The sequence below is a fragment of the Cotesia glomerata genome, linkage group LG1 (assembly GCF_020080835.1).
Source record: "Cotesia glomerata isolate CgM1 linkage group LG1, MPM_Cglom_v2.3, whole genome shotgun sequence".
Taxonomy (NCBI): Eukaryota; Metazoa; Arthropoda; class Insecta; order Hymenoptera; family Braconidae; genus Cotesia; species Cotesia glomerata.
In genome coordinates, this window is record NC_058158.1 from 29,957,777 (window position 1) to 29,977,489 (window position 19,713).

General features: G+C 30.3%; 2 protein-coding genes across 3 annotated transcripts; one reads left to right on the plus strand and one right to left on the minus strand.

Annotated features, from left to right (window-relative positions):
• Positions 1-229: 229 nt before the first annotated feature.
• Positions 230-1,975, minus strand: LOC123258628 (facilitated trehalose transporter Tret1-like). Its single transcript, XM_044718768.1, has 2 exons — positions 1,823-1,975; positions 230-1,749 (listed from the first exon to the last, which is right to left on the minus strand). The coding sequence occupies exons 1-2, from the start codon at positions 1,887-1,889 to the stop codon at positions 437-439; spliced, it is 1,380 nt and encodes a 459-aa protein (XP_044574703.1). The 5' UTR covers positions 1,890-1,975; the 3' UTR covers positions 230-436.
• Positions 1,976-14,163: 12,188 nt separating this feature from the next.
• Positions 14,164-18,621, plus strand: LOC123258655. Of its 2 annotated transcripts, XM_044718800.1 has the most exons (5): positions 14,164-14,399; positions 14,523-14,695; positions 14,908-14,936; positions 16,544-16,672; positions 16,742-18,621. In XM_044718800.1, exons 1-5 carry the CDS (start codon positions 14,284-14,286, stop codon positions 16,991-16,993), a joined length of 699 nt encoding a protein of 232 aa, XP_044574735.1. In that variant the 5' UTR covers positions 14,164-14,283; the 3' UTR covers positions 16,994-18,621. The 2 variants fall into 2 exon arrangements, with proteins under 2 accessions (XP_044574735.1, XP_044574745.1); XM_044718810.1 differs by lacking the exon at positions 14,908-14,936 and having other exon boundaries at positions 14,168-14,399; positions 14,523-14,694.
• Positions 18,622-19,713: the final 1,092 nt, after the last annotated feature.

The following is a 19,713-nucleotide window of genomic DNA, read 5'->3' on the forward strand; positions in this document are numbered from 1 at the left end:
AAGACGCGATTCAGTAATCTACTCCTTCTAGTTTTACCAACAGAATCCATCATAGAAGTTATAAGAGGAAGAAATAGAAAAAGAAGAAGAATTGGAAAAAGAAGAGGCAACTCCTCGAGCTTGGAACTTAAACTTTTGACTCTAAACCACCTCATGACAGTGTCAACTTATATGTGAGAGGAAGAAAAAAGAAATAGGGTAACACATTTTTTTTTCATCCAGATTCTACTGTTCTCACCCATGTCAATATCTAGGTAAAGTGACATTTTAAAGTTTTTCAATAAATTTCAAGTCCAAATCTAAAAAAAAAAAATTAATAATAGATGATATATTTTTTCACTTATAACAATAATAAAATATAAAAGATGTTTTCGATTACAAATATAATATAAAATAAATTTAACATTCTGAGAATACAAAAACTTTTTTTAGTCAATCACTTTTTCTTCAATATATCTTGAATCTCTTGTAGTGACTTTCCTTTAGTTTCCGGAAGAGCGTACAACACAAACACCGCTAACAATGTCATATTCACACCATATAAATAAAACACACACTTTAAAGAAATCGCGTCAACTAATGTTTGATAAAATTGCGTTGCGATGGATGCAAATAACCCAGACATAAAATTAGTTAAGCAACAGGCAATTATTTTGATGTTTGGTGAAAATATTTCGCTATTAATAGTCCCTAATACGGGGTCAATTCCCAGATAAACAGAAAATTCAATCATTATGAAAAAAAATAATATCACCGAATCATACGACGTAATATCAAACTTTGAATCCAATAGATGAAAATAAATGCCGATAGCAAACATACTCAACGCTATACACATACTGCTGGTACTTAGGAGAACTTTCCGACCTAATTTATCACAGGTATAAATCGATATAACACCACCTATTAGTGCTGTTCCTGCGATAGTTGGTACTGCTAATGCAGTATCCATCAATGTCACTTGTGCTTGAGTTAATATTATTTCCATATAGTAACTGACGGTGCAAAATCCACTCATTTGTAACAAGAAATGCACGGTGTTAACTTTAATCAGGGCGATGCGATTGAATGGCAGCATAAGATCTTTAATGTAATCAGTAGCTTTTAAAAATCTTTTTTCCTCGACGAAATTTTTTATCGAAACCAAGTCAACAATTGCATTTGCGTCACGTTGGTACCATTCGATTGAAATCAGTGCGTCGTCTATCTGGCCTTTCAGCACAAGAAAGTGGGGGGTTTTAGGAAACCACATAAACAAAATTAGGAACAATAATACTGGCACTAAACTAATTGTTCCAAATATCCACATTTCGGTGTAAGCACCTATTATGTTGCCGAATATAAAACCTATTAGCATGCCAATGGATATAAGACAAACTAATGCACCACGTATTTTAGGGTTTGATATTTCACCAATATAAATTGGAAATATACTTGCCCACATTCCGGAGCCAAGACCAACAATAAAACGTGATGCATAGAGCCAATTAACTGAGTAAACATACAATAAGCATATCATACCAATTCCGTGTATATATGCGTTATAAATTAGCGATGTTTTACTTCCTAAGTATTCTGTACTTATTAGTCCTAATACTGCACCAAATGAACGTCCTGTGTTCAATAATGATGCTATCCATGATGCTTGATATTCATTTATTGGTAATGTTGAATTAATACTGATTAGTTTCGCTAACGATGGAGAGGCCCATCCAGTTTCAAGACCAGAGACGAAGGCCATTAAAAATACTGTTGAAATGAATTTAATTTTAGTATTTTAATTGATGTATAATTATCAATAAATAAAAATAATAAAATTTACTGTCAAAAGCGGCGAACCACTGCGGCCACGTACTCCAATTTTTCAATAAATTTTTTAGATAAACCATTATACTGTCAATGAAACTTGATCAGAATTCTAATTAAAACTGATTATCATTACGGTTAAGAGGGTGGTTTTAATAATACAATACATAACTGATAAGAAGTCGTACGACAGGAAAAATATTATCATTGTAAACAATTGAAAACTTACAGCGATAATAATAATAATAATTAATTTTAAATCCCGCTGTCACAGTAAATCAGCTAAATTTAATGAGCAAATACTGTTCAACTAAAAGGTAAAAATCATCGCATATCTATATTCGTCACGCGATTCTCAACGCGATCAAATTTAATATTAAACATCGGCATTATCATGAAAGTGATATGCTCGACATTAATACCGACATTATTTATGACTAACGACTATCTAAAGCCACAGATGCGTACCACCAGCAAAGAACAAATCATTTTTCCTATCCTGTCTCCCTCTCTGAACAATACTTTTCAAGATAACTGCAGAAAATCTAATACGTGCCGTAATTTTTTTATGATTTTTCATTTTACACGCTCGTCAGCCGTCAAGTATATTTTCTTCATCTATTTTTATGTATTATTCGTATTGTATTGTGTTGATTCTTTTTTTTCCTGCAATTTTGTGCATTCTATCCTGCTCTATATATGTACCTTTGCACTCAGCACTCAGTATAGTACGGTAAAGTCTCATAGCGAAGCCAATGATTTACGCGCAATTCCACAGTGCCATTTACACTCTCTAGACGACTAATCCAGTGCACGGGGTTCACCGAAGTCGTTCTTACCAATAACACCAAACACCCTAGATATACAAATACAAATACAAACACATGTGTGATATGAGGACAGTGTATGCTGTCTAATATAGCAGCACCTAGGGACAGACATCAAGATTATCGTGGAGCTAAGCGAGAGTTTGCAGATAGATCAAGCCAGAAAGCATGCGGACACAGACTACAAACTGCAGACTGCATAATACTGAATGCAAAATGGAGAATAGAGGAATAGAGAGAGGGTGACGGCACGCAATGACCAACAACTTGGGAGCCTTGAGTTCACCACTTCACCTGTGAGCTATCTACATTAAACCTGCTATACGGATATACGTACTTTATGACTACACATTGTCATCAGACGTTAGCTAGAGAGTGCCAACTGGAAAGAGTATGAGGGGTAAATGACCCCCTCTGCGGTCAACATGACAGGTAAGCCAGCCGCAAATTATTGCACTGAAGTTCCCTCCCGCCGAATACAACAGAGCAGGGATCAGCTGCTCTGCTCTGTTATGTTTTGATTCTCAACAGACTCTCCGACTAACCTAGATTTATATTTACCAGCGCAAGGTACTGAAATAAACAAAAAACTGGATTATAACGGAAAACATCCATTTCTGTATTATTTCATCTAAAAATGAGAATTTTACGATGCTTTTTTACGGCTTAAAGATCTTTTATTTTAATCTTTTATGAATTAATTAAATGAAATATTTCATTTGAATTAAAAGTAACGATAATAGTGCACTTAAGTAGCTTCCTCTTTCCTCAGTAACTCCTCCAGTAGAATGTAGAACGAAAAAGTAACAGAAATTTTTATTAGCAGATAAAAGTAAGTAAGCTTTAATATAAACTGATAAATTATAAAGGAATGCGATGAATGATGAGCGCTTTGTGCTAGTCTACCTTTCCCTACGCCCTGAGAGTACACGAGGACTAATTGTAAGTAATTTTATCTCATTACTCTCAGAGAATACGCATCTACATAGGTATATCCGACTAAAGAATATCAAGTAATAGCATGAGCAGCGGCTGTCACGTTGTCATAATTTATCTCTAACATCAACCCTTAAGGTCGCTAGCCGGGAACTAGTAAGTCTTGACAGAATTATTATTATTATTATTATTATTATTATTATTATTATTATTATTATTATTATTATTATTATTATTATTATTATATACCCCAAGACTCGTGTCTTGATAATAATTCAGGCGTCATGATGACAGGGTATCAAGAAATTGGATTCGCTGCTAAATATTGCACCTATTTTCACACGGCGCATAGGTTAATAATATGATTTAATGTTAATTTAAACAACCATAAACTGAAGTAACGTATATCGTGAGTGTCATATTTAAATGTGTATATTATATTTCATTTTTAGCACATAACATTTCGTAGGTGGTTGTGGAAATGAATTTCCATTTAAATATTAGCATTACTCAATAAAATATCGAGTGCACTCGACCTACCCCTTTTAACCCCTTTTACCATTTCAGCACATACACATCGCATATGACATGTCCTTTTAAACAATTGGGTACAATACCGAGCAAATACTTGTGATATATAGGCGCACTGTTGAATTGTTAAACTTACATATTTATAAATTTTATTATTTGCGTCTCACTTTTATGTACAAAATATACCAACAATAAACCGTAATTTACTTTTTAATCTTAGCGGCTAAACTTGTTTTTTATTTTATACAAATATAATAATAATATAACTAAAAAGTTTATCCTTATCTTTATAGATATTTTGTATTTTTAGTGCTCTATTTTTCGAGTAAAAAGTTATGTCGAGTAAAACAAGTTACTCAAAATTCATCATAACTTCTGCTAAATATTATTAAACTTGGTAATAAAAATTTTTTTCAACTTAAATTTTCATATAAAACGGCAGCGGTTAGTTACTTTAGTGCCGTACTATACAGGAAATTATTTTAAAATAAAAAAGAAAATAAAGAAATGATAGATCGAAATGTCTTTCCCGGAAAACGGATATGCTTCGAAAATTTCTCTGTTCCATCAAGCTAGAGTCCGGAAAATGAAATGATATATATAGTATGATAGTTAATGTAATGTAATGGATGTATGGTATAGATATGAAGAAATTTTTTCTATAAAATAGAGCCTCACTTCATGAATCTTTTGACCTGTGCAATAGCACAAAGTAAAGTGAAAAATTCTCTTAGATCTTTACGCGTCGGACATACGAATATCTGCATAGTGAAGCTGCGGAAAGTTATTCAAACGAGTGAATGCCTGCACGATGCAGAGACACTGCAGCACTACTGTAATATAGTAATATATAGTAGATAAAAAAACTAAATTCAGATTCCGTTATCGCACTTAATAAAAACATAATTAACAAATTATTCATTTTTATGTGAATAATAATGTAGAAAAGTGTAATTAATTTTGATAATAAATCATATGTAAAAATAAAATACGGTATGATATATGATAATTTATCATTTTTTTCACTACGCTACCTGTATTAAAATTTCCCCGCCAAATGCCGTGAGCGTATAACGCTGTAATTTTAGTAGACGGCTCTGGCTCTGGAACGAGGACGAGGCACTCACCTGAAACAAGATAACAAAACAGGAAAGTCAGCTATAAAAGTAACGCTCAATATTCATAAAATTTATAAACTTTTAACAGTAAGTCTATTAATTTTTATTTTTATTTCAATGTCAAAACTACGTAAAAAAAATTTGACTAATAAAATAGAATAAATCAACCAACATTGAAAAAAAATATTTTTATCAATAAAAAATATAAAAAGTAGAACAGAAAGATAATGCTACTGTGCAATTTTTTGTGGTAAAAATAATTAACAAAAAACAGAAAATGGAAGTTACGAAGTAGAGACAAGTGCATTCGACGACATATGAGGAGACACGTTTAAGATGACGGATACAAGAGGAAAATGTGTGTTACAATATTATGGAAGGTAATGTGTACATCATTTTGAAGCTCCACTCGAGGTTTCTTAAAAAATAAAAGCAAAAAATTTTTCAACCCTCATCTCGCAGTAATCGTGGTAATTAAAAAATGTTATTGCATTCTAACGTCGTAATTTTTTTACCTTATATTTATTTTTTTTACATTTTAACGTTCATAACGAAGCGAGAGAAGTAAAAACGATCGATATTCGCGAGACCCGTTTTCTCTACTGCATAGCGTCTACTACCAGCGTTTAGAAAATGGTTTGGACGTTATGGCTCTTTCTCTAACTCTATACTACTCTTTAACCTCTGTATCTACTCTTTCCCTCGATGTATCAACGTATTTTGCTCTCTATTGTATTCACATGGTTTTCCTATCTCTGACCCACTTAACTTTCAATTCTAAAACAAAATGATCAGTTGTTCCTGTACTGGTGCTTTAATTTGAAACTCCGTTCCGCGTGTTAAGTATAATATATGGATTTAAAATTAAGCGTCAATGAAGACAAAAAAATATTTATCAAGTTCAATTTCAATTCACGGAAAAAAAAAAAAATAATAATCATAATAATAAATTCCCAACAAAACAAGTTAAAAGGTTACAGATTTGTTTTATGAAATGATGATTATGATATAAGTAACGCGATTATTAAACAGCAGCCAAGTGCAAATAGCGTAAATTGTTCAAGACATTAATATTTATTCTTAGGTAATTTAGATTAGAAACTACGCAGACGTAGACTTTATTTCAAGAACATCTCAAGGTTTTTTAATATTTTATTTACTTAAAAATTAATTTATTTACTACTGAATTCCTATTTGTAAAATAAATAACAATTTAACTTGACTTTTAGAAAATTGAAAATGTTTTATTAGAAAAAATATGTCTGCCCGATTGCATCGTATATATATTTGTACTTTTATATAAAAGCTACTGAATGTAAATATCTCTTATACTGGCAAAGTGAAGGTTTCAATAAAAAATGATATTAAATATGTTTCTTGAATTTTTCTGAAAAAAAATAATAATAATAAATAAACACTCATGTCCATTCATCTGTGAAATAGAAAATTTCCTTTATCCATGACGTTGACAATGCGTGCAGGGCTTTGTATGTTAAATGTGAAATATTTCAAAAAAAAAAAATAAATAAATAAAAGAAAATAAGGAAATTTTGTCAACGAAAATGCCGTGAGGTTTTACTTTGAAGAGCTTGACCTTTAAGGTATTCGCGAGTCGAGACACATTGCATTACGACAAGCGGAAAAGTTGTGTGTGAAAGAATTGGCTGAGACAAGTCAAGTACAAAGTAAAGACGAGAAGAGGGAGTCACATATGAGAGGTTGTCATTATCGTCTACGTTGTCGTCATATAATAGTAGTCGGGACGACTATTAAACGCTCGTATTAAGTGTAGTGGCTTGTATTTGTACCCCTGCAACTCTATTTACTTTTGTAATCGCAACGTCACTACGTCGTTGAAAATATAAATAGACCAAATAATCTCTTAATAGCTTACAAGCGTTTATTATAAACGCACAAACTATTAAAGTATTTTTATATTATAAATTTATTATCAAAGTACAACCAAATTTTCCATCAATTAAAATTGACTAATTTAACTAACAAACATTTCAGTGCCGGCTAAACCTTGACCAATTGACCAACATGTCTGGGACGCATCTGCTATATTTTGGATCCACTCCAATTAAGAATAAAGTCGAAAGATTATTTAGCTTTGAAAAAATTTAACGACAAAACATCAAAAGACCAAAAAAAGAATTAATACCATAGCACTGATAATGATTCTGCAAAAAAATCTTTAATACTCTGAAATTTTTTTTAATAAAAAGACAGCCGATAGTTTCTATTTCTGATAATATGATACACACTTCAAATCAATACCAACAATCTCATGAAAAAAATTTCATTGCATTTAGCACCGAAAAAAAAAAAACTAAATAAATAGTACATCGAATAAAAAAAAAGTATAAAACTAATTGTTGAATTTATATTGAAGCTAAATAATTCTCAAAGGCAAAGTAAGTTATTCAATCGGTAGCAAGATGCAAACCGATAACAAATTTATCTTTCTCCAGTTCTTTGATGTATCCCACAGTAATATTTACGATTGATCATTAACTTTCCTTTCACACCCTCGCCCTCTTTCAACCGCTTTTACTTTGGCTACCATCAATACATCCTACATTTTTCAACCGCGGGAACAGAACTAAATGGAAGATAAATATTGGCGGATCAAAAAACCACCCTCCTGTTTAAACCGCTCTTGTCAATGGGAAAAATAGATTCAGTAAGTGAATGAAGTTGAAATAAAAAATCATGTTAAACAAATAAGTTTTCCTGAAAAATTCAATCGTGGCGTGCAAACATGAGCCTTTTGGTACCACTCTCACACACGTGTTTATAAATATACAACTACGCCTACACCTGGATACATGACATACACAGAAGCATTTGAAAATGTAAAATATTTTATTGATGAAGAACCACTCATCCAAATGCATGTATATCCTAACCGCAGCCCAACAACGGTGACTTTGTTTCTCTCTGTCTCACCCACTGGAGATGGGCAAACTAGGGCTGGCTTCTATTCAACCCTCCTCATACTCTGTTAAATCACTAGGCATATATATGTCTCCAAATATATGTCTCTGTCTGTATGTCTGTTTATATATGACAGCATCTGTGCAATGTAGTAACGTTGATAGTATAGTAGGATGATCATGCGCGTGAGATGCTTGGGCAGCATAACTCCAGTATTATGCGTATTTCACATCGACACCGGAATAGAATACGACAAAGATAGGGACCGTGTAAACTAACAATAGAGGGAGAACAAGAGAGGCTTTGTATCATTAGGCCCGAGGCCAAACACGTCGCCAATTTCCCTCATAATTCCTGTTACTCTGGGTATCCCCCAACCGGACCAAATTTAAAGATTTCCTATACTCAGTAGCCTGGATACCGACACGATTGGACAATAAATTTCATATTAGGTCAATATTACCTCTCAAATTCCTACGTGCTGTTGATGTTGCCGCTGTTACTGTTGTTGTTGTTAAACTTCCAGCACTGGATCCAGTTTCTGTAATACGCAATCTATTTTGCACCAAGTAAACAATACTCCACGCTATCGATACTATCGGTACCCACATTTTGACGTATTGGAAGCGAATTATGTCTGACAAATTTTTTATACTAAAAGATATATAAAATATTGGTTTTTATTTTTATTTTTTATTTACTTCACTTCTATCATATCACTTTTTGCTGCTTCCAAATTTAAAATAAAACCAATACGTCTGCTGGCCCATTGCCAGCATCAAGTGTATATAATATTTATTTATCACAAAACACCACGTGGGTACTGATGAAACACGTGATGAGCAAGATGAACGAACGAATGAGGTAAATTAAACGTATATATATGTCGACAGGGTTTTATTATCACATATATACGTGGTACGTGTATGTGTTTGTATGCTATCCACAAAAACAGAAAGATGTCAAAACAAGACGTGACTAAAAAAGGATGACAAAAATCCTTCCACAGACATTTACACTTAAAATATATACATAGAGTATTACATATAGAATCTAGAATCTAGAATGTAGAATAATAAAAAATCTATATTCTTTTGTGGTACTGATTAAAATCCCGTCAAATATATAACCCGCGGGTGTCCCACAACCGGAAAAGCTTGCATTAAAAGCCACAGCTAGCCCACCACTGCTGAGAGTAATCAGAATCACTGAATGATCTCTCGGCTATACGGATTTAAAGATTCTTAGCATTACCTACTGCTACTATTCAATCTACTATATTCAAATTCTTGTTCGGACTAAATTTAGCAATCTCAAGTGAATGTGTTCCACATAGTTTTGGCTACCACTCTCGACTCAGCAGCCATCCATCGCCACAAATGCTCGGAGATTTAAAAAAGTAAACTAAATTAAGCCTAAAAGCATTTCGTTCGTTGGTGCAATTGCTCGAAAGCTCATAGTCGCTCACTAACGGCAGTGTCATGATGTTGTTTGTTGACATTAATAACAATAACAATAATGATATTCTTTGACCGACGTAATATTGTATTATCTAGTGCATGAATAATTTTATCGACATTTCACGGTGGCTCGTATCAATATTCAAGTACTCTTGGACGCTGTTGTTCGTGGACGGTTGCCGGTACTATTACTGCTGTTGGAACTTTATGTAATGGTGATTTTGGAAGCGGTTGATGCTGTAAGCACCGATGGCGAGCGTTGGTTTAGCAGGGTATGCCCAAAGTGGAGTTTAGTCTAGTGCAGTGTCGAGGAAGCGAAGATCCGAGTAAAACCATTAGTGCTTGAAACCAGTTGCCGAACGTGTCAGTTGATCGTTCGCCAAACTTGAATACATATTCCAACGGGAAATTTATCTCCTTTCTCATAGGACACTGTGTTTGCTTCTATATAAACCATCAATATCAACAACAACAACAACAACAACATCAACATTACTACGCTTAATGTTATCATAATCGCATACATATACATATTGGTAGAGGGTAAAGAGAATGAGAGCGTATGATATTATGGAGTACCAAATGTGTATGCGCGGAACATTAATCCAAAATAAATGTAACCATCCATATGGATGTTTACTCAATATGAGACATTGTATTATCTGAATACAAACATAGTATAGATGTACGCGCAGACGAGTTCATGTTGTGATGATATATATTTAAATTATATGCATGAATGGAACGGAAATACATTTGCACAGAGTTTAAAGATGCATGCGCGTTGGTTAAGCAAAATCTTGGAAATGGAAATAGGTTGGTAAAGCCGAAAGCTGAAATGCGAACTGCGGCTTATACTCTTTTAAATCTTGGAGAACACGAGTAGACTAGTTTACTCTATTTTTTATTTTTACTTTCGTCTTTATATTCCTCATTTTTTCTCTCTGCTCGTCAAAACTGAACGAATGGGGGACTGGATACCTCTCTTTAGTCTAGTATGTTCTGGCACCATTTTCAAGCTGGGGTCGCATTAAATTCGTCATCTCGAAACGATAGCATGACACCGTATATTCCATTAAGCCTATCCCGTATCAAAGATCTTGAGGATGTAATAAATGTGTATTAGTATGGTGTGTAGGAGGATAGGAAACGAGATATTGGTCGCCGCGTTAGCTGCATCTTTAGACGATTTTTTCTTTTATCTGTGTTCTTCTTGTATAGATAGATATATTTCTGGAGGATATTTTATTTTATTTTCTTTTTTTTTTTTTTTGAACAAGGGGAGATGACTCCTCGAGGCAAGAAAATGATTGGGAATCAATTTCCGACAGGGTGACGGTGAGAAAACGGAAGCGAAATATAAAAAGCTCTGACACGGCAAAAAGACATAGGCTTTTTTTTCTTTTTTTATTTTTCTCATGGCTTTTTTATTTATTTATTATTTATCTATCTTTTTATTTCATTTATACCCTCGATTCTTCAGTAAGACCTATTTTCACGGTAAGTAGGGATCTTAGCGACAAGTGCCATCTGAGAGATAAAACGCGAATAAAGTATCGTGAGTTAAAATTTTTATTCATAAATAATATAAGGATTTAACTGGTGTATAACTGTCAAGATTCATTAAAATCATCAATAATAAATTTATTACACTATTAAAAAACAATAAAATCAATCAATGATTAGATTGTTTAATATTCATTAATTTTATGGTAAAGTAAAAAAGTTTTATTCCTAAAATGTCGGAACGAAATCTGCTATTTCTACTTTTTTTGATTTAAAAAAATGTATTCCCACCAAATAAAAGCGTTTAATTGAGTAAAGTTAATCAAATTGATCAATTGATCAATTGAAAACGGAATTTATAGAGAGCGTAGAATGATAATAAAAATTAAAAAAAATAAAATTCTTGTAATTATTCGAAACTTAATAAAAGTAAAAATAGACTGTACTACTAGCTATTTGTCAATTATTCTCTGTCATTGGTCAATGAATCCATGAATATTGCAATAATTCAATGTGTCATGTGTAAAGTCCTAACCACAATCATACTATGAATCCAATTGTTCACACGCGGTTGCGTGAATCCACGTGTACACACTGAAACTGAAAATCTACCGAACCATTTGTATGTAAATGACATCACCGAATTCGCGGCTGTCTAGCGTCCAACAAAATTGGAGTCCACTTTTCATCACGTTACTTTTAATCATCAAATTTGACATTTGTCATTCGAACATGGTCACCATAAAATAAAAATAATAATAATTATTATTATTATTATGATAAAAACTTGAACAAAAAATAAGAATATTTCGCTTTTTTAAATCAATGACAAGAGATTAAGCTTTTTAAATTCATACTTTGACACATATCTCTACTCAGTCTATTGTCTACATCTTAATCTGCGCTAGATAATATAAAGAATTACAAAGAAGACACTTAATATGTATAGACTGAAATCTTTCAAGTGCTATTATACATTTTTTAAGACACGCGATGATAGGGTCAAATGACTGCGGCATCCAGATATAAACACCGCTAACCTAAGCATTTTTCATATCAAGCTTATAATCTTTCAGCTGACATTAATAAAAAAATTTATTTTTACTATCAAACTATCAAGCTTTTCAAACACGTACGATATTTTTTTTAAATTATATTGTTATGTATAATAAAAAAAATAACGGTCTACATATTAATTATTAATCGTTAATTGTTTTCGTATCACCAATCTATTGATTTTTTATAATCATTAACGCTTGAAAAACAAAGTACAAGACTGCATGAAATAATTTCTATAAAAATACCGTCTATTATATTTATAAATGAGAAAATAATAAAAATAAAACTGACAAATGATCCTATATATACCGCGTGTAAATAAATATCAATCAATTTGTTTAGTCAAAAATGAAATAATTAAATAAATAATAATAGCTGTAGCCATGAAAAATATTAAAAAATGATTAAAGCATAAACTTTTTAAAAATGATCAAAGACTGTCGTGCCAGGACTGAAATTATAACATTTTCTTGGCATTTATCCAGAGACAATGCGCTCTACTCATATATCTATGGATTCATATATTATTGCAACAGGATCTTGGCCTACATTAATAAAGCAGACTGCTCGGGAAACTAACATGTCGGTGCGATGATAGAAGAACAATGTTGGGTTGCGTAAACGGACATAAAACTGATTGTCTCGTCTGTCTCGAGGGCAAAATGACAAGGACGATCGCCAAAAGAATTCCTAATAAATGATATCGACTTCTCGTACACATACACAATTTACATTCGATGAATTTGAGTTGTGTTAACGTAGGGTATTGTTATTATATACTTGTAATTGCAATACAGCTGTATGACCGAGTGACCTCAAATGAATTGGAGCAAACTCCAGGGGTTGAAATCTACTTTACCCAGCGGTTATCATCAAAATAAAAGAATTAATAAAAAATTTCAATGGAATAATAATAATTATAAAATCAATAATAATCATAATAATAACAACAATAATAATAATAAGAATAAATAATAAACTTATAATTTCTAATATTATCTCATGAGCTTACCACCTTGTTTACGAACAGGCATCTCAGCTGATTGTCGCAGCTTACTCCAGTGAGAATTACCAAGGGCTGATCAGATGATGACAATGACAGCTCGATTGCTGAACGCGAACTTAAAATCTCTCACTCCTTGATTATTTATTTATTATTTTATTACTAATTTGTGATGTTAATAGAAAAAAAATTATAAACAATAACCAAATTTTTGGTAAAATAAAAGGAGTCACTATTCATACACAAAAAAACTCCTGATAAATTTACTGCGCGTGAATAACGTTTTACAATCACGCCGCGTGAATATGGGGCCTTAGATTTAAGGGTTTTCTATTCGCGCGGTGTCAATTTATCAGGACTGTATTCATGTATGAATATAAGTGCCTTAAAATAAAATACTGACAATTAAAGCTCACGTTACACTGAGAAGAAAAAAACACTGGTGTCACAAGTACTGAAACACGTAGAATAAACGAAAAAAATACATTTAATAATTAAATAAGGATTTTATCAACCGTAAACGGACTTTACACGTTAAATAATCCAGATAAATATAATTAACGTTAAAGTATAACAATATAATACATAAACACACACCACGACCACGGCAATATGGCGTAAGCGCGAGTTTAGAGCAGCCGGAAAACTGACTCCCGGTTAGTGTGATTGGTCGATTGCGTCTTGTGACGTCATACGACGACGCTACGACCCCGTGGTGGTTTGTATAATGCGTCTGTCAAAATCATCCCTATATAATAACACTACCTACAAGTATTCGCGTTTATCTGTCGAGTATTAACAAATCTAGAGCAAAAACTACTGGGGAAATTCAAAAGTGTTTCTGGAACGTACGCAGAGCGTCACTAGCGGTCGACTGATGCGTATCACGCCATCTTCCAACCGTCTTTATAACTTAGGGTCTTTTCATAACGCGCACGCGTACTCACATTCATGCGCGTGAGGTGGGGTTGCGCGGAAAAGATGCGCGCAAGTTTATAATTTATACATAACCGCTGTTGTGTAAATTGTTTTTCAAAAAAGTGAGGTTATGCAAATATTTTTGGATGGTTTTTAATTAATTTCATATTTTATATACAATGGCATTACAACCTTCTATTGGAAGTGTACCCCCAGGTGCGATCCAAGTTGACAGAAATGAGGCCGCTGCTTATCAGTACCGGCAAATTAAAGAATGGCCTCACTTTCGTGATGTGTAAATATTCTTACGCAGTTTTTTTTGTTTAATTTAAAAAATAAATAGTAAAAATGGAAAATTATTAATTAAGCAAGCTGTGGATTTATCTAATTTTGTTTTCTAATTGTTTAATCTAAATAGATGGCCGTTCAAAGTCGGAGTTCCATTACTCGCTGGCTTAGCCGCTTGCTCAGCGTTGGTGATAAATCGCCATTTCAGAATAAAAGTTAAATTACGAAACCAGGGTGTGATAGCAACTCAGATTACTAGTGCAACGGGTGCAGTAATTTTTGCAACGGCTCCACATATTGCAGTAATATTTACAATACTAAAGTTAGCCGACGTTTTTAATTTTTTGATTTTTTTTCATTTATTAAATAAGAACTAAAAAATATTTTTAAAAAATTGCACTGATAGATTTTTAAGTTTTTTACAAGTGAAATTTTTTATTTTCTTTTTTTTGTAACAATTTTTTAAATAAAAAAATTTCTAAAAATTTTTAGATGTCGGCTAACTTAATTTTCATTAATATTTTATTTATTCATGATAGTAAAAGTATGACACAGAATGTAGCGACCATTTAAGAACTTTTATGATACTAAAATTTAAAGACATCTGATGATTTTTATAATTTTTTTAACTAATAAACTACAGGAAAAAAAATATGTTTAAAAAATTTCTTCTTTAGAAGATCTCGAAAATTATAAATGCAATTTTTTTTAAATAATTTTCTAAATCTAGTTTATTTTTCAGGAAAAATAAAAAAATTATCAAGTGTCTACTAATTTCAGTGTCATAAACTTTTTCATTGTAAACAATTTATTTTTTATAAATTATTTGATGTGTACTTCTTATTATAGGATACTGATATCAACAGACATTTGAGATTTTTTAATTTTATTAAACAAAAAATAAATTACTACTCACAAATTATTTTTTAAAAATTTCTACGAGTGGAAATTTTTTTTACACATAATTTATTTGGAATAAATGTCCCATAAGTCATCAAATGTTTGTTAATTTTCGAGTTATATATATTATTATAATATTTGCTTATTCTCTTACATAACTTATTTAAATGTTATTAAAATCATTGGACGTCTGCTACTTTCTTGGTCATGACAATCCTCATTATGCACAGATTAAAGTTTTACGTCAATAAAAATTGAATACTTGATCAATTCAATCTGTGAATGATGAAATTAACTGTACTTTTTATTCAATTACACTGAGAAAAAAAATACTTTTATTCAGAAAATTTTCTTGATACAAAAATCCATGTTCTTGAAAATTTTCGAGAATATATATTCTTAGCTCAAGAACTTGTTAAATTGATTGAAATAATTTTTGCTTAATTTAAATAAAGCTATTCTTTTGTTTATCTATTATCCAAAGATAAATATTGATGCTCTTCTCTTCAGAAATTAATAATTAATAACAATACAGTAGACTCTCGATAACTTGAACCTCGGTAAGTCGAAATCCTCAGTAAATCCTTAGTATCGTTTTCCTTCCAGTATCGATAAGGCATATTTATACTCTACAACTCGAATTTTAAAAGTGAATCTCTATAAGTCGAAGTTAGTAAAATATAAAGACGTTTTTCTCCGAACTTTCCAGGCTTATAGCAATCAAGTCTTAATTCCTATAGGAATGCTCAATGCTTCTTACATTCTTCTTTGTAGTGTAGTTACCAGCAATTACAACTAAACAAGCTAGAGAAGCAGTTTACGATCTTATGTTGAAAGATGTATTGACATTGAGGATCATGTATTCGATTCACTTTTTAAACTCGAAAAATTAATTGATAAAAAATCTGAGAATTCTTTACTTCAGAAAAAAATAACAGACTTTATGTAATATTTTTTACCTTAATAATTAATAATTTTTTTTAATACATATGCTTCATATAACAGAAATCAATTGTTTTCTTAATTTTTGGTCTAATCTACTTGCAAATTTCGAACATCTTGTTAAGTCGAAAACTCGTAAACTCGAAGTTTTTATCACTTCCCTTGAGGTTCGAGTTATCGAGAGTCCACTGTAGAATATTTCATCGTCATCGAATTTCTTGAACCAAGAAATTGTTAATTGAGTAAAAGTATTTTTTTTTCTCAGTGTACTCTTTACTAATTAAATTATATATTAAATTTTTTTTTTAGTTCGTAATGCAGGACTTGTTTTTAAATACAACACCATGTCCACTTTGTGTTGAAACAAGAGCAACTTTTATTCAAACTGGAGCTGCAATCATATATCCTAGTATTGCTGCACCTCTGGCTAATTTTTTTGTAAGTAATTAAAATTTGTTTAATCAATTAAGTGATTAGCTTACTGATTAATGATTTGTTATACTTTAGCTAGCATCAAGAATTGGAACTTACCGACTACCCTACTTTGCTGACGGGAAAGAAATTTTTAAATTATGGATTAAATTCATGAAACCACTCCATATAAAATTAGTTATACTGACGGCTGTTAATATTTTGGCTGCTGGTTTTATTACGTATAAAGAAGCAATGTCAATACAAAGAGTTAGAATAAAATTGATAAAGTTTGCTGAACAGTTACATAAAGAAGAAAGTGTAAAGTTACAGAAACTCAAGCAATAAATTTTTTCTATTATTGTTATTTAGTTATTATTAATGATAATGACTTAAAGTAATTTTTGTTTAATGCATTTTAGAATAAAAAATTTTTTGAATTTATTTACTCATCAACACAGTGTTTATTTGCACTTAATTTTTTGTTAATATCATATATTTTAATTTTGTTTTTAAACTAAAGTTCACATTTAAATAATTGAAATCTCACATATAGGCACAATATATTTCGTCGTATAATCAATTATAATTTTTTACTAATCATTATATTTAATACATCAAATCAGATGGATCTAAACACTTTATTTAATTATTGAGACTATAAACCTTAAATTTTTTTTAAAGGCGTATTTATAACTAGTAAATAAATCCATTGAAATTAATTTTCAGTTGATTCAATTCTACTCGCATATTGCAATAATCAATATTTTCACTCAATTACAAGAATTAAATTATCGAGTAATAACATTACTTGACATCAACCTTACTGAGGACGTATCAATATATTTATCATAAAATAATGTAATATTTTTTTTTTAATTATTACATTATTATAATTGATCTCTTTTGTACTTGAATAACAAATTTTTCCCTTAAAAATAAAGTAAGTTTTAACCATTAATTATTTAACATGGTTTTTTTTATCAACAAAATCTTGACTTAGAATATTTATATAACGAACATATTTTCTTTGAAACCAATAGCTACTGTCGCTTGTCAAAGAAGAAATGTATGAATTTGCTAAGTATGTGAAAAATGTTATTATCGTTATAAAAGTTCTTTTTTTTTTCCTTCATACAAAAATATTCTGTTAATTGCTAAAGTTAATACAAATATTGTAGAATTCAATTATTATTGTACAATAAATATATTTTGTTGTTATTTTTACGTACTAATAATTAAATTAAAATATTTATTAGACTTAATATTTGAACAGAATAGAATCAATATTAATTCAAGAATTTTTTATAAGATTAAATACGCCAAAAACAAACAAACTAGTCTTACAATATAGATTATTACATAAGCAAACAATGGATATGAATATTCCAATAAAGCCCATTAATTTTTTGTAAAAATTGATCAAAGATAAACATTTGCTGAAAGTTTGTAAAATTTTAAATATTTAGTTTGAAAAAAAAAATGAATTATATTACTTCAAATTCGATATTTATTTGAAGGTAAAAAATTATTTCAACACAGACAGCGATTGGAAGTTTGATATTGATAATCTATAACAATTATAAATTTACGACACACTTTTTGAGCTAATGAAGTTGAATTAATAACATCTGAATGGAATTTCAACTAAATTGCACTATTTAAATATTAAATAACAATTTTATCAAGCATTGGCAGTTAATTGGGCGCTTTTTATAAATGATTTAGACTTTATTGCTTATCTGAAATCATAAATCGAGATCTCAACAATTAATAAAATTAGCTATAAGTAACGATTACAAGTTTTTTTTTTTTATTTCGCTCTAATTAAATCTAATATTGATTAATAATTGATAATATTAATTATACTAATACGGCAGTGAAAAAAATATCAGCAAAAAAGCTGAATGGGCAGAAAGCTGCTCTAAGTAAATGAAAGCAAAAAGTTTATGAAAGGCAATATTGATATTTAAATATTATCAAAACGTCTGGTTAAACTGCCAAATACTTAACCAATATAAATGTGTCGTTAATATACTCTAATAATATTATAATTATTCAATTTAATTAAAGTACATTACTTGACGATCTAATATAGAACGTTCTCATATTTTAAGTTAATTTTAAGATTTTACGCACCAATACATTATTTAAATATTAAACATTCATTAGTTTATTTTATTCTTTAATCAAACGAGATAAAACCTCGTAATTACTTTTAAGTTTATAAGGTAAAAGACCCAGTTATTGGCACTGGCCGAGTTATTGACACTTGAAATTTTATTTTAATTAAAAAAAAACAAATCAACTTTAATAAATCAATAAATATAATTTGTAAATTATAAATTTTAAGATAATTGGTTTTTTGAGAAAATTTTATTTTTTTTGATTAGAATAAAATTGCAAGTGTCAAACAACTAGGCCAGTGTCAATAATTGGGTTTTTTACCTTATTCATTTATTTATACTTATTCAATCTCTAATAATTTTTTAATAGATTCGAGCTTTCGTCCCTTTTATTTAATCACACTCATTTTAAATCACAATGAGATCTTCTCGTTCATTATCGACATTACTGTCTCTCATTATTATATAATAATAATTCATAATTAATAATTAATTTACATTATCTTTGTAATTAAATAGCCAGAAATTTTAAACAAGCTGGTTCACCACAATTATACTATATTAATAATGTTCTATGTTAATGTAATCAAATCAATGTCAAAAAATAGCTATCATGAAATTGAAATCTGATTTATGTTAATTGAAAAAAAAAAAAAAAAAAAAAAATTTGCCGCTTTTTATTGTCATTAGATTAATAATAGTTAATATATAATAAACTATTAACCTAGGTAATTATTCATTAATACAATGAATTACTTATGACATTTTTAACCAATTTTCAGACTTCTTACTAAATAAAGAAATCAAATTTATCAACAAATAATTTCTTGTTTGTATATAAATTAATTTTAGATCTCAAAAACCTTTGTATTAATTTTGTTAATCACTAACAAGTAAAAAAAATTTTTTTATTAAATAAACAAAGTTAGAGAATATCAATAA

Excerpts from the sequence above, each read along its gene's own strand:
- LOC123258628 (XM_044718768.1), bottom strand. The coding sequence starts at position 1,889 with ATGGTTTATCTAAAAAATTTATTGAAAAATTGGAGTACGTGGCCGCAG. Across the intron at positions 1,750-1,822 it reads GTGGTTCGCCGCTTTTGACA|TATTTTTAATGGCCTTCGTC; the intron begins GTAAATTTTATT and ends TCATTTCAACAG.
- LOC123258655 (XM_044718800.1), top strand. The coding sequence starts at position 14,284 with ATGGCATTACAACCTTCTATTGGAAGTGTACCCCCAGGTGCGATCCAA. Across the intron at positions 14,937-16,543 it reads ATTTATTCATGATAGTAAAA|TTCGTAATGCAGGACTTGTT; the intron begins GTATGACACAGA and ends TTTTTTTTTTAG. Across the intron at positions 16,673-16,741 it reads CACCTCTGGCTAATTTTTTT|CTAGCATCAAGAATTGGAAC; the intron begins GTAAGTAATTAA and ends GTTATACTTTAG.